Source organism: Bombina bombina, unplaced genomic scaffold (genome assembly GCF_027579735.1).
Source record: "Bombina bombina isolate aBomBom1 unplaced genomic scaffold, aBomBom1.pri scaffold_772, whole genome shotgun sequence".
NCBI lineage: Eukaryota > Metazoa > Chordata > Amphibia > Anura > Bombinatoridae > Bombina > Bombina bombina.
Genome location: NW_026510932.1, coordinates 116,935 through 130,710, shown reverse-complemented (window position 1 = coordinate 130,710; position 13,776 = coordinate 116,935). Strand labels below are relative to the sequence as shown.

Here is a 13,776-nt window from a genome sequence, read left to right as displayed (position 1 = left end):
AATTGGTATATATATATGCAGCCACCAATAAGCAGCTAGAACCTAGGTTCTTTGCTGCGCCTGAGCTTTCCTAGATAAACCTTTCAGCAAAGGATAACAAAGGAGGAAGCAAATTAAAGAATAGAAGTAAATTGGAAAGTTGTTTTAAATTGTATGCTCTGTCTAAATCATGAATGTCTAATTATGACTTTACTGTCCCTTTAAGGCAAATAGTTTGTAATATATGGACAGATTTAATCGGCCCTGGCACTTTTTAATTTCTAAGTAATGCTAAATAATACAAACTTGCCCAACAGGTTTGACTTATTAAAATATTTTGCAATAAAATGTGTTGGTTAAATGTATACTTTAATCCTATAAGAAACAAATTAGTATGGGGAGAAATCATGTTAGCTTTATTCTATAATAAGAAATTATCCTAAGAAGCTCTCAAGTAGTGTGTTCAGGTTGCTAAGATACGAGTTTTTAGTTTTTGGCTTGGCATGCTGGGTAATTACGCTCACATCACATCGAGGTTTGAAACGCACAGAGAAGTGGGCGTGGTAAATAAGATTGGCATTTCTAGGGCTATCCTAACCGTTTGTTTTCATGCTTGTACGAGACGTCACATTGTTCCGCCCATTGGTAGCCCGGTGAAGGTGCTACTGCAGCAGGTGGCATGTGGGAGCCCGGGTAGCGGTCTGCGGATGAGGTGGGATTTGCTAATGTGAAGGTACCGTGTGATTGTGTGACAGGGGTGTGGGGTTGTCGTTACCGAGCAGTGCAATACACAAGGGTATTATATGTAAAAACAAATATAGAATTACTAGTGAGTGATAAGATGCGATTTAATGCATGTCATGTAATTACATTATTTTTTTATGTGTTGTACTTTACTGCGAAATATAGTTCAAAATAAACCTACAATGATAAATGATAATGTCCATTCATATTACAGTATGTGCGTGTGTGTATATATATATATATATATATATATATATATATATATATATCTCAAAGTGTCAAGTTCTAAGCTACTGGGCAGGTCAAAATGTCACTTGCAAATGTCTGATCCCACCCATCAATGTGCCGAGATCATACACACTACACACCCACTACTCCCCCCACTTTGCATATGTTTATCAATTGTAAAACACCTTTTTGTGCAAAACATTTTCATATGATGTACCTTTTAACAAATTAAGTAATTTTAATGCAATTAATAATATATATACATACATACATACGTCATTTGGCACAATGTATACACAGCAATTATCTCCTTGTCACAGTTCAATTTCCAGAGCAAGTGGAAATATATATAAATAAAAGTATGTTGATATTAATTTATGGCTGTTCCAGTAGTTCATCAGCATGTAATTAGTTAAGTCATGTAAGCAAGATGAGTAGAATAAGTTATCTGAGACCTCTTTATAACGTGGGCTGATACAGGTTTCTCTGATATTTTTAATTATAGAGCAAGCTGGGTTGGGAGATCCATCCTAACAAATGTACAGGCATATATTGTTATGCATTATAATAGCAATCTTCTCTATTATAATCTAAGAATGTATTCATGGGTGACCTTTTCTAAATGGGGGGGAATTCAAATCCTCTGCACCTTTGTGGCAAAATGATCTTCTCCCTTGGTCCCCCATTCAGACACCCATAAATGTATTGTTCGGAGGAGGCACTTATTTATCAAGGCTGTTATAAAATCAAACTTTTAATTTGTTAGATCATGTTATTCTACCACTAGAAATCCCACCAATTTAAACACTCAGTTGGAGCCACAGAGAATTGCTAGTCCCAAACGGAGACTGCTGCTGATCCAGTCAGCAGTTTTGGTCAATGGACCCAGCCGTATGATTGCTGCTGCTGATTGAGAGTTTGAAATGTGTCTGTGTAAAGAGAGAGGTGGAGGTGTGTTTATAGAGGGATATTTCTGTGTATGAGTATATATAGAGATGTGTTGTGTATATATAGAGATGTGTTGTGTATATATAGAGATGTGTTGTGTGTGTGTATGTATGTATATGTGTGTGTATATGTGTGTGTGTATATATATATATATATATATATATATATATATATATATATAAATAAAGAGAGATGTGATGTGTGTGTATATATAGAGATGTGTTGTATATATTGTATGAGTATATATAGAGTTGTGTTGTGTATATTGTATGAGTATATATAGAGTTGTGTTGTGTATATTGTATGAGTATATATGGAGATGTGTTGTGTATATTGTATGAGTATATATGGAGATGTGTTGTGTATATTGTATGAGTATATATAGAGGTGTGTGTATATATTGTATGAGTATATATAGAGATGCGTTGTGTATTGTATGAGTATATAGAGATGCGTTGTGTGTGTATATATTGTATGAGTGTATATATAGAGATGCGTTGTGTGTGTATATATTGTATGAGTGTATATATAGAGATGCGTTGTGTGTGTGTGTGTGTGTATATATTGTATGAGTGTATATATAGAGATGCGTTGTGTATATATTGTATGAGTGTGTATATATAGAGATGCGTTGTGTGTGTATATATTGTATGAGTGTATATATAGAGATGCGTTGTGTGTGTGTGTGTATATATTATATGAGTGTGTATATATAGAGATGCGTTGTGTGTGTGTGTGTGTGTGTGTATATATTGTATGAGTGTATATATAGAGATGCGTTGTGTGTGTGTGTATATATTGTATGAGTGTATATATAGAGATGCGTTGTGTGTGTGTGTGTATATATTGTATGAGTGTATATATAGAGATGCGTTGTGTGTGTGTGTATATATTGTATGAGTGTATATATAGAGATGCGTTGTGTGTGTATATATTGTATGAGTGTATATATAGAGATGCGTTGTGTATATTAACTTTATAAATAGCTTATCCCAGGGGGTGGACAAATATATTATCCTTTCATTTGTACTTTTAATGTAATCTGTATTTGTTCATGCACTTAATTTATAATCAATCCTATAATAAGCATATGCAAATTTGTGCTTTAAACATCCTGTAAATATCTATACAATTAAAAGCCGTCCCCCGATGTTTACCTGGGCATTTTTTATTAACCAGTGTGTACATGTGCAATCACCTAACCACCCACTCTCTCTGTTACACTCCTACTCACTGCTGCTTTTTCTCTTGATTCTCGTCAGACAGTAAAGAATTCCAAACACAGCAGAGCCATGGAGACCAACTTGCAGAAGAGGAAGGAGAGCAGGAAAGCTCTGCGCATAAAGGTGATCAGCATGGGTAATGCTGAAGTGGGCAAGGTACGTTTTTAATAAGAGACTGTAATGTTTACAGGTAAATAGATGTCAGCATTAACCCCTTCACCACTAAGACACATCCCTGTACTTTTTGTAGGTGTTTGCATTTATAGAAAAAAATGTAATGTTTTTTTTCTGAGGTACCCACACAAATCCTATTTCATTTTTGTTTTCCAGCATACCAAGCATTGTAGAAAATGACTTTAGTGTGCAGAAATACCCCAACATTGGAAAATGCTACTATACAAAATCCCAAAAAATTTCATTTTTGTGTCCTTTTCTATGGCGTAAGTGGTAAATAGCAGCATAAAATCATTATTTCCTAAATATTTCAAACACACGTTTTATTGTCACGTTTAGAATTAATTCAACTTCCAGAAATGCCAAAATTTAGGAGCTGTGTTGTTCACTAAAAATAAACGATTAAAAATGAGATATTATCTTTATGACTTTGCACCATCTTACCATTTATGTACAAAATTAAAATAGTTCTAAAATATCAAACTATTAGATACATTTTAAAATGACTCAATATTCTTATTTCCCAGGGTTTAACCGTTTCCGACATTGTGTACATGCTGCTACCCCTGTCTAAACTCACTCAGCGTAAAAAAAATATATTTTGTTTGTGGGGGACATAAAATAGTTATACAAAAAATTATCCTATATCGAATTTGACAAACTATTTATTTTTACATTCATTCAGTTCCCAGATTTTATTTTTATTCCTGAAAAACATGGATCTATAATCCCTAACATCAAGAACACAATAAAATAAGTTTAGCAGTTACTGCCAGGTGACCATTATTACTATGTCAATCACTTGATAGCTAAAAGGACTTATTGAATTCTGGGGTCTCAGTCTTTCAAATACAGTATAGGGTCTTATATTGCTTTGGTGAGGAGGTATTAAATGCTCCCGAGGTTGTTAAAGATTTATCAATCATCAAACAGACATGGTTTGCATGTTGTGAACCTATCCGTATTGTGGGGCTCATTTGTTCCTTCATATTTAACATTGTATGGGTTAATGCTTGTGCAATGTCGCCCTTACCCTGACGCAAACAATTGTGTTAAGGCTGTGACACACTGCAAGCAATGCGGCGCAAGACAAAGCTGCTGCTTCGCACCTCTTCTGAAGTTCAAATATTTCAACTCTGAGCGCTCGGCTACGCAACCTGGCGTGGCTGTACGCGCAGAGATAAATAGGCAGGACACACTGAGTGCGCACAGCAGCATCACGCTGTGCGCCGCACCGCTCTGTGTGTCACAGCCTTTAGAGTAGGGCTTGTAAATCACTCTGGCCAAATGAATCAAAGGAGATTTTCATTTGCCAACTCTAAATTGGCGATAGGGTTTAAACCTCTGCTTCATAAATTTCAGTTGCATGCTCAAATGAACAAGCCAGCAACCGATCGAGGCATTCGGCTCATGATAAATCTTGGCACTAAATACTTTTCATGCCCCTCCCTCTCATCATGTGTGCTGCCATTATGGAACCTAGATTACACAGCAGGTATCTGAAGGAGAGTTACTGCACATGTGCAGACAGGTCCTCACTGGAATAGAAGCTAGATTTCAACATGGCGGCACACATGTTCCTTTTAATATGCCTATGGTTCCATCATATGATCACTGTTGCCGTGTTTATTAGCTGGTAGCCACATGTGACCATATCTCATTTGTCAGCAGGTGATTGCCATAGAAGTGGTAGTCACCTGCTATCTAAAGGGACATGCAAGTCCTCATTTGAAAAGAGGTAATCTCCTTTTTTATGTATATGTGTGTGTATATAAGTATACACACATTCTTTTCTTATTTTTAATAAGAAAAAAAAAAAACATCCTCAATGTTAATTAGAACTTAAAGGGATACTGAACCCAATTTTTTTTACATGATTCAGATAGAGTATGCAATTTTAAGCAACTTTCTAATTTACTCCTATTAATTTTTCTTCATTCTCTTGCTATCTTTATTTGAAAAAGCAGGAATGTAAAGCTAAGAAGCCATCCCATGTTTTTGGTTCAGAACCCTGGGTAGTGCTTGCTGATTGGTGGCTACATTTAGCCACCAATTAGCAAGTGCTACCCGGGAGCTGAACCAAAGATGGACTGGCTCGTTAGCTTACATTACTGCTTTTTCAAATAAAGATTTGAAGAAAAATTGATCATATGAATAAATTAGAAAGAAGCTTGAAATTGCATGCACTATCTGAAGAATCATGAAATAAAAAAACTTGGGTTCAGTATCCCTTTAAAAAAAAAAAATAGGAATATGTTGAAAGACATTTTTCTGTCTCATTTAGTACCTCGGTGCTTGTGTACAAAGTACACATACGTGCCAAAGCTTGCCCCAAGCCCTTTATACAGGATGCAGACAGTTTTTTTTTTTGTGTGCACATATTAAATTCACTTTTTGTTATGCATTTTTATGGCCACATTGTCTATGTATTTGACTTTTATATACTGTGTGTGTATATTTTTTTTCTTCCTATTTTTAATGATCTGATTGTGGGGTTTCCTTTATGCACATGATATATCACCACGTTGCAATAGAACTGCATTCAAAGAAGCTTTAAAAGCATTTAAACTTTTAGCATTTGTCTTTATTCCAGAGACAAATACCTTTTTTAAAGCCTCTTAATGTGTTTGTCTTTTTCTTCTAATATGTATGTATGTACGTACATGTGGGTAAAGTGGCACACACCAATATAGCAGCTACCCGGTGCACTGCAGGACAAAGTGTTGCATAGAAATGATGTTCCAAATACACACACGGCCTTAGTGTGTCTGGTATCCGGAAAAAAGCAGGCAACACAGGGAGTTCAAACAACAAGCCTTTTATTCCAATACAAGGAAAACAGCAGGGCCTTAACCCATAACGTTTCGGTCTACACTTAGACCTTTATCAAATGGAGCCCATGTGAGATACAGAACCTAATACGTGACCCAACATATATACACACAGTAATCAAAAAATATTTACATAATCCGCGCCAAACCGTGTACTACCGCCCGATTCAGTGAAAGTCCCAAATGCGTCTACGTCAGTGTAATGACGTCACGCGTAACGGAAACCAGAACGAGGCCGTGTCAGGGACTCATGGTAACGGTAAACATAGGACCGTATGCCAAGAGACAGAGCGAGGCGGAGTGCTAGGGGGTGTACACAAGGGAGTGTACACATCGGTAAGGCAGGGGAACGGACAAGTGGATCTAAACATGTGAAAATGCAGAAAATAAAAAAAGAAAGAAACTTACGCAAGTGACAATATCAAATAGGCAGCATACAGAATAAACCCCGTATATAGATGCCACCGAAAGCAAGTAGTCAATTACGTTTGTAGCTACACAACCAATCTATACAATCAAGTATCAATGGGAGACTACTTAAAATGCATATGAGACATAAAATGCCAATACACTTAAATAGAAATTGCTCAAAATTGTGATCATAGGAGCCATGATCAAAACATTGAATAAGGGACATAAATAGAAATTTGCATACAGATTCCCTATGCAAAAATATTGCATAGGTAGAAGATTAGTATGAACAGTCATTTGTAACAACATCCAAAATCAATCATGGAATTTAGACCTTTAGGAGCCATGGTGTTAAGATTAAATATCCACCTGGCCTCCAGGCGTAATAGGGTCAATGCTCTGTCTCCACCACGCCGTAGTCGTGGTACATGGTCAATCAGAATCACCCTCAGTGAGGACAATGAATGTCCTGCTTGTGCAAAATGTCTCGCAACTGGTTGCTCGGATTCACCCAATTTGATAGCCTGACGTATGGCTGATTTGTGATTGGCTAGTCTTTCCTTGAAGGCGGTGACTGTTTTGCCAATATAGTACATAGAACACGGACAAATTATGGCATAAATTCTAAACTCTGATGTACATGTCAATCTGTGATTCATCTTGTATTTCCTGTTCGTATGAGGATGATGGAAGCTATTCGCAGTCACCATATGATTACAAGTGACGCAATTGCCACATCTGTAGCATCCCAATTTGGCTTTAGGTAGCCAGGTCCGTCGTTTGTAACAGTGCACCGGGTCGTTCAAGACCAGGAGGTCTCGCAGATTCTTAGACCTCTTATAGACCATACGTGGTGGCAGGAGGTCATAAAATGGTAGGCTAGTATCTTTAGCCACAATTTTCCAATTATCTCTGATGGTGTTAGATATCACATCCGAAAGTGGAGTGTATGTGGTAACAAAGTTCATTCTTAGATCTTCTTCCTTTTCCTTGTTCCGCACCATAAGACTATCACGCGATTTCAGTCAGTTGCACCTTTTTATAATGCTCATCAGTGTTATTCCGAACTACTCTCGGGAGCTGCGAGGAGCTGACACAATTTTTCTGAGTGTGAGGATGGAAGCTGTTGTAGTGTAGTATGGAGTTTTTGTCAGTGTCTTTATGAAATAAGGTGGTATGTAAAATATCAGTACCCATAGTCGGTTTTGTAGATCTCTAGATCAAGAAAATGATTTTTTTTCTAGATTCCATTCAATTTTAAATTTGATTGTCGAGTCTAACTCGTTAAGGGCTTTAAACCAATCAATCAGTGATGCCGGGGTGCCTCTCCAAACAAGGAACACGTCTATGTAGCGACGGTAGAATCTGATGGAGCTGTGTTTAGGATTAAATACATGATATTTTTCAAATTGAGCCATGTATAGATTGGCATACACAGGTGCCATGCTTGACCCCATGGCCGTACCTAGTATTTGCAGAAAAAATTCATTTTCAAAACAAAATAAATTTTTCTCTAAGCACAGTCCCAACAGATTCATAAAAAATTCAATAGGTGGGCCCGAATAGTGCTCACTATTGATCAGACACTTTTGGATCATTTGTTTGCTATGGTTGTGTGGAATGACGGTGTAAAGGCTAACCACATCCATAGTTGCCAATAAATCAAGTTGCTTGTCCACCTCCAAAGATTTTAGGAGGTTGATAAGCTCAAAGGAGTCTTTTAGATAGGAGTCCGTGGCCTGAACAACAGGCTGAAGAAAAAAATCTATATATTCAGCCAAAGGCTGTAACAAAGAACCCCTGGCAGAAACGATCGGTCTGCCAGGGGGGTTATCTATGGACTTTTGGATTTTAGGGAGCAGATACAAAATTGGACAAATAGGTTTGTCCACAGTCAAAAATAACCAAGTGTCATCGTCCATTATGTTATCAGTCTGTGCTAAACATAATAGGTCATCCACATCCTTTTTGAACCCCATAGTTGGATTACCTGTGAGTTTGGAATATGTCTCCCCATCAAATAGTTGTATGCGTGCTTCAGACCTGTATGCCTCATAGTCAAGAATGACTATGGCCTCACCCTTGTCAGCCGGCCTTATGACTATACTGGGGTCTTGAGAGAGTGCTTTTATGGCCATTCTCTCCTGTTTAGTAAGATTGTCCCGAGTCCTATCAGTGAGTGGTTGGGTTTCAGAAATACTGGAAAGGCACGCTTGATGAAAAGTTTTGATGGAAGTATGGGTATTAGGGGGTTCAAATGTGCTATGTCCTCTAAATTGTTTCCTGGTGAAATCACCTTTCTCCTTAAAGAAATCCTTGAGATCAAACAAAGTGTTATGAGAATGTGACACAAATGAAAGACCTTTATTAAGGACACTATTTTCCTCAGGGCTCAAAGGGCGTGTACTTAAATTGAATACTATTGTTTCAATTTTTTGCTGGTGACTTTCTTTCTTGTGTCGCCCCCCCCCTTCCTGAAGTGTCTGTGCCTGGGGCCTGTGATAAAGGGGGTTTCTGGGAAGATCTAGTGCTAACGCCTGCTTGTTGACTGGTGGAAGGAGTGGCAGTATCTCTTTCAGAGGAATCACCACCATTGCTGTCCACAGTGGTAAAATTAACCCTTCTGTTTTTGTTTAAATTCCTTCTGCGGCCAAAAGGAGCACTATTGTCTTTGCCGTATAGCCACCTATAGACACGTTTCTCTCTGTAATCGTTTTCTACAGTAGAGAATTTTTTGTTTTTAAATGTCAGGAGGTCTTGTTTGTATTTGCTAACTTGAGTTTGTAATTTAGATAACCAATCAGTATCTTTGTCTGCTGTAAGTATATTGATCAGTGTATCTTTTACAGTGGCAATTTCTTGTTTGACTAAGTTTTAATCTAGAAACCTCTTTTCGGGCGGATCGCTAGTACACGGTTTGGCGCGGATTATGTAAATATTTTTTGATTACTGTGTGTATATATGTTGGGTCACGTATTAGGTTCTGTATCTCTCACATGGGCTCGATTTGATAAAGGACTAAGTGTAGACCGAAACGTTATGGGTTAAGTCCCTGCTGTTTTTTTGGAATAAAAGGCTCCTTGTGTTGCCTGCTTTTTTTCCGGATACCAGACACACTAAGGCCGTGTGTGTATTTGGAACATCATTTTATATATATATAATTCTCTTAACTAAATAGACCATTTTATTTTTACACTAGAATGCCCCTTTGCGCAGTTATTGCTAATCATTTTTGTTTTTTTTTTCAGGTAAATATCTTCAGCACATTGTAGTGTAAACATTGCATAACCAATTCTTTAGAGCATATAAACACACGGATGTGCGAATGTTACAGCTACCGAGCTGAATACAGCCAGTAGTTGGCTTACCTGGTTTTTTTTTACAGTGTGAGACCAGCATTTCTCTGCAGCTCCCAAGCAAGATTTTATCTATGTCTTTAACCCATTTGGTTATCGCACTTTTAGTTGTAAATTCCTTTCCCGCTGGTAGGACCACTATAATTTAGGGATGATTCCATTACCTCGGAATTCTAGCACTGCTGGTAAAATCTCCCTTTGACTTATGTGTCAACACTTTTGTACACAATCATTTTTTTTTTAATCCACGCTATTTCTTAAGCTCAGAATTATACGGATCTTTACTTAATGCATAACGGGAGATGTGTAACTGATCCTTGTGCTGAATAACCATGTTCAATCAAGGTTATTTTCTTTTCTGGATACAGCAAAACATTACACTTTAGGCTCTTTATTGTAGTTTATTTTATTTTTTAAGTTTGTTGTTTTTTTTCAAAATGTACTCACTGGTGACTTTGCAAATATATGCATCATCAAATTTGTTTTCTTTTTTTCCTTAGAGTTGCATAATAAAGCGTTACTGTGAGAAGAGATTTGTCCCCAAATACCAAGCAACTATAGGAATTGATTATGGAGTGACAAAGTAAGTAGTTTGTGATTAATGTGTGCGTGTATTTGTACACAAATCAGTCCTGCTGTGTGTTGTGACTGCGTAAAGTGTTAATCACATGAGTAATTTATTTCCCTACCCAGTACGAGAGGTAAAAACTTGGAGACATATGCTGACACTTCTGTGCCCACCCTACTGCCAATTCTAATTTCAGTATTTTTGGTGAAAGAATCTCCAACCAGTGTAGCACTCAAATGTCTGCAGAATCTACTGTGCAATCTAATAGTTCCATTAAAAAAATGACTTTAGTAATGTTTAGTATATTGATGTCAAATCCAAGTACATTAAACTAAGATGCATATATAGCCAACATTATGTAATGGGTGCCTAAAAAAACTTTCTATTTTAAGAAACTTTATATAAGAGGGGCATCAAACACCTCTTGTTTTATATAAAATGTGTTCTTTGTGCCCCCCAGTCCCTGCAGAGACGAAGTCAAATCAAAGTTTCAAATTGCTTCAAACTGCATAAACCAGCTATTCCTTTTACAGCACTTTCAGGTTACAGAATTTGATTTTTGGCCTCTGTAGGGAGTGTGGGACAAGCGCAGTTTTTATTTATTTATATAAATATTTGCTTTATTCACTTGGTATCCTTTCTTGAAGAAGCAGCAATGCACTACTGGGAGCTAACTGACCACATTGGGTAAACCAATGACAACAAGCATATAAGAGCAGCCACCAATGAGCAACTAGATCCCAGTAGTGCATTGCTTCTTCTGAGACTACCTAGGTATTAGATATGTGCATTCAAATCCTTTGTGAGGATCTAAATAAATGAGCAAGTAAGTGGCTGCTCATGCCGTTTGGCTCTTTTCGGAGCCAGATTAATTCTTGTGAAAGATCACTACATTAAGATCTAACAAATCGACATATCTACTAGGTATGCTAGCTATCGATGCAAATCTATGTGTCTACTAGGTATGCTAGCTATCGATGCAAATCTATGTGTCTACTAGGTATGCTAGGTATCGATGCAAATCAACATATCTACTAGGTATGCTAGCTATCAATGCAAATCAACATATCTACTAGCATACAAACAAAAAGTGGAGGTGATGGAGTCACTTCCACAAAAGAATGCGGTTTTAGCACTCACTGTCTTAACCTCATGTGCGGCGTTTACTTCCAGAGTCTAAAACTTAACTTTTATTAGTTTGGTTAAAATAATTGGAGAAGGGGGAAAAAGAAGGGGGAAACATAAACGATTAAAAACCTAGGATAAAGTAGTCTTGTATAGATTGTGTTATATGCAATAATCTATGTAAATAGGCCTTTGGGGTATGATAGCCCAGATAATTGTATTACAGTATAATCTATACAGAAATCTCTGCGGTACACCGGTTCAATTCTATAAGACTGAGTAGATGTAGTGTAGGTTATTATAACAATACCCAGTAGAGAGTTTACTTAAGCTCAGCTTGGTAGCACGGATGTCTTATACAAAAAGAAATCAGTTAAATACTGATACAATATGTTTATGTATAAATATTGTTGTTATCCATCCTCTGAGACTTTAATTTATTTGAAATGATCTCTTACATATAGGATAATCTACACATAAAATGCTGGTTGTCTAGTGTAGGAAACGATAAATGTATTAGAGTACAGGGCTACTAGAATTCTCTAGAATATCTGAGATAAGATAGTTGCTGGTATTATTCTTCAGTTGTTTATTATTGTATCAATATAAGTCACTTAACAAGGGCTGAATTGTTGCTACTGCTATTTTTCCTTGCACTCTCTTTTATGTTTACTTATCATAGGGTTAATGTCAAGTAAATTGGTTTGTATGTAGTATAGTATCCCAATGCCTCATATATAGTTGCGTTTGACCCTCTGGTCTAAAGTGATTTTGTATTGAGAATAAGCTAGGATATGGTGTAATCAAGCTATTATTCTTTCAAGTTTACATATATCTTACTCAATTCTATTTCGTAATAGCTAAGTGTATATTAGAGAAGCCCTAGCTATTCTGTATTTTCACGTTGACTAGTGATGTGATATTCAGCATACAAGATAACTTTATTTTTGTAAGGCAGGGATTTAGTTACTATTCCTGTGCAAATCCCAATACACTGTTAAATAGTGTTATTGGTTATTGGTATGATTAAATCAGAATATTGTGGTGTAATAGTACCACTACACAGTGTAGAATATACAGGTCTTGTTTTGTGCATAAGTTGTGATTTCTGAACTTCATTAAAGTTTTAACAGTGCTGCTTACAATGTTGTGCAGCACCTGAAGTGATTGTTATAGTGAGTTATACTTTACTGAGTTCGAATTCCCTTAGCATAGATACTATCACTTTAATGCATTCACAGTTAACATTTCATAACATTAAACATAAAAGGTCACTTTATTTTTGTGAAGCAGAGATTTAGTTACTATTCTTGTGCAAATCCCAATACACTTTTAAATAGTGTTATTGGTTATTGGTATGATTAAATCAGAATATTGTGGTGTAATAGTACCACTGCACAGTGTGAAATATATAGGTCTGTATTTTATGCGTCAGTTGTGATTTCTGAACTTCATTAAAGTTTTAACGGTACTGCTTATAATGTTATGCAGCGCCTGAAGTGATTGTTATAGTGAGTTATACTTTACTGAGTTCAAATTCTCTGAGTATAGATAGTGTTACTTTAATGTATTCACAGTTAACATTTCAGATGTACAATTCTGTTCCCCAAACGAACTGTAATGTGGTTAATTTTAATTTATTTAGGCAGCAATCGTGTGCCTGCAGGGAGCTCGCTATATGTAACTCAATACTCTGTTACTATTTGCGCTTTAGTACACTTATGTAATATAATAGGTCTTGTTGTAACTATAATTTTATTGTACACAAAATAGTATCACGCTACCAGCGTGTAGTTTGTTATGTTGGTCTGTTATTGTGAATCTATCTCATAATTCTTAGTCTGAATTAGCAGTTATCTATGCTGTTATTGGCTATGTTTGTAGTCTAAATTAGCCCAGTTACCCATATAGATACCCCATATCAACTTTAGCCATCTTGTAACCGTTAGTCGTCAATATGTTACTAGTAAGCTATAAAAGGTTATGATTTTAGGTTACTGGTATAGATGGTATTAGTTAATGGGTATCCCTTTCAAAAGTTTCCTAAGTAGTGTATCATGCTGACAACCTATTGGTACCGGTGGACCCCAATAATCGTAACCGACTACTTCTTCCTAATTTTTAAAACAAGAGCTTAACAATGCTCTATCTCTACACCTAACGCGTTTCGCCCGTATAGGGCTTTATCA

General features: G+C 36.6%; 1 protein-coding gene across 3 annotated transcripts in view; it reads left to right on the top strand.

The window, feature by feature from the left end:
* Positions 1-578: 578 nt before the first annotated feature.
* Positions 579-13,776, top strand: part of LOC128643531 (dnaJ homolog subfamily C member 27-A-like) — a 69,837-nt gene continuing 56,639 nt past the window's right edge. The window contains exons 1-3 of one of the 3 annotated variants that reach the window (XM_053696374.1): positions 579-712; positions 3,162-3,278; positions 10,395-10,477. In XM_053696374.1, coding sequence (XP_053552349.1) covers positions 3,192-3,278; positions 10,395-10,477 — 170 coding nt within the window. In that variant the 5' untranslated portion in view covers positions 579-712; positions 3,162-3,191. The remainder of the gene's footprint in view (positions 713-3,161; positions 3,279-10,394; positions 10,478-13,776) is intronic. The other 2 variants (XM_053696373.1, XM_053696375.1) reach the window with 2 other exon arrangements.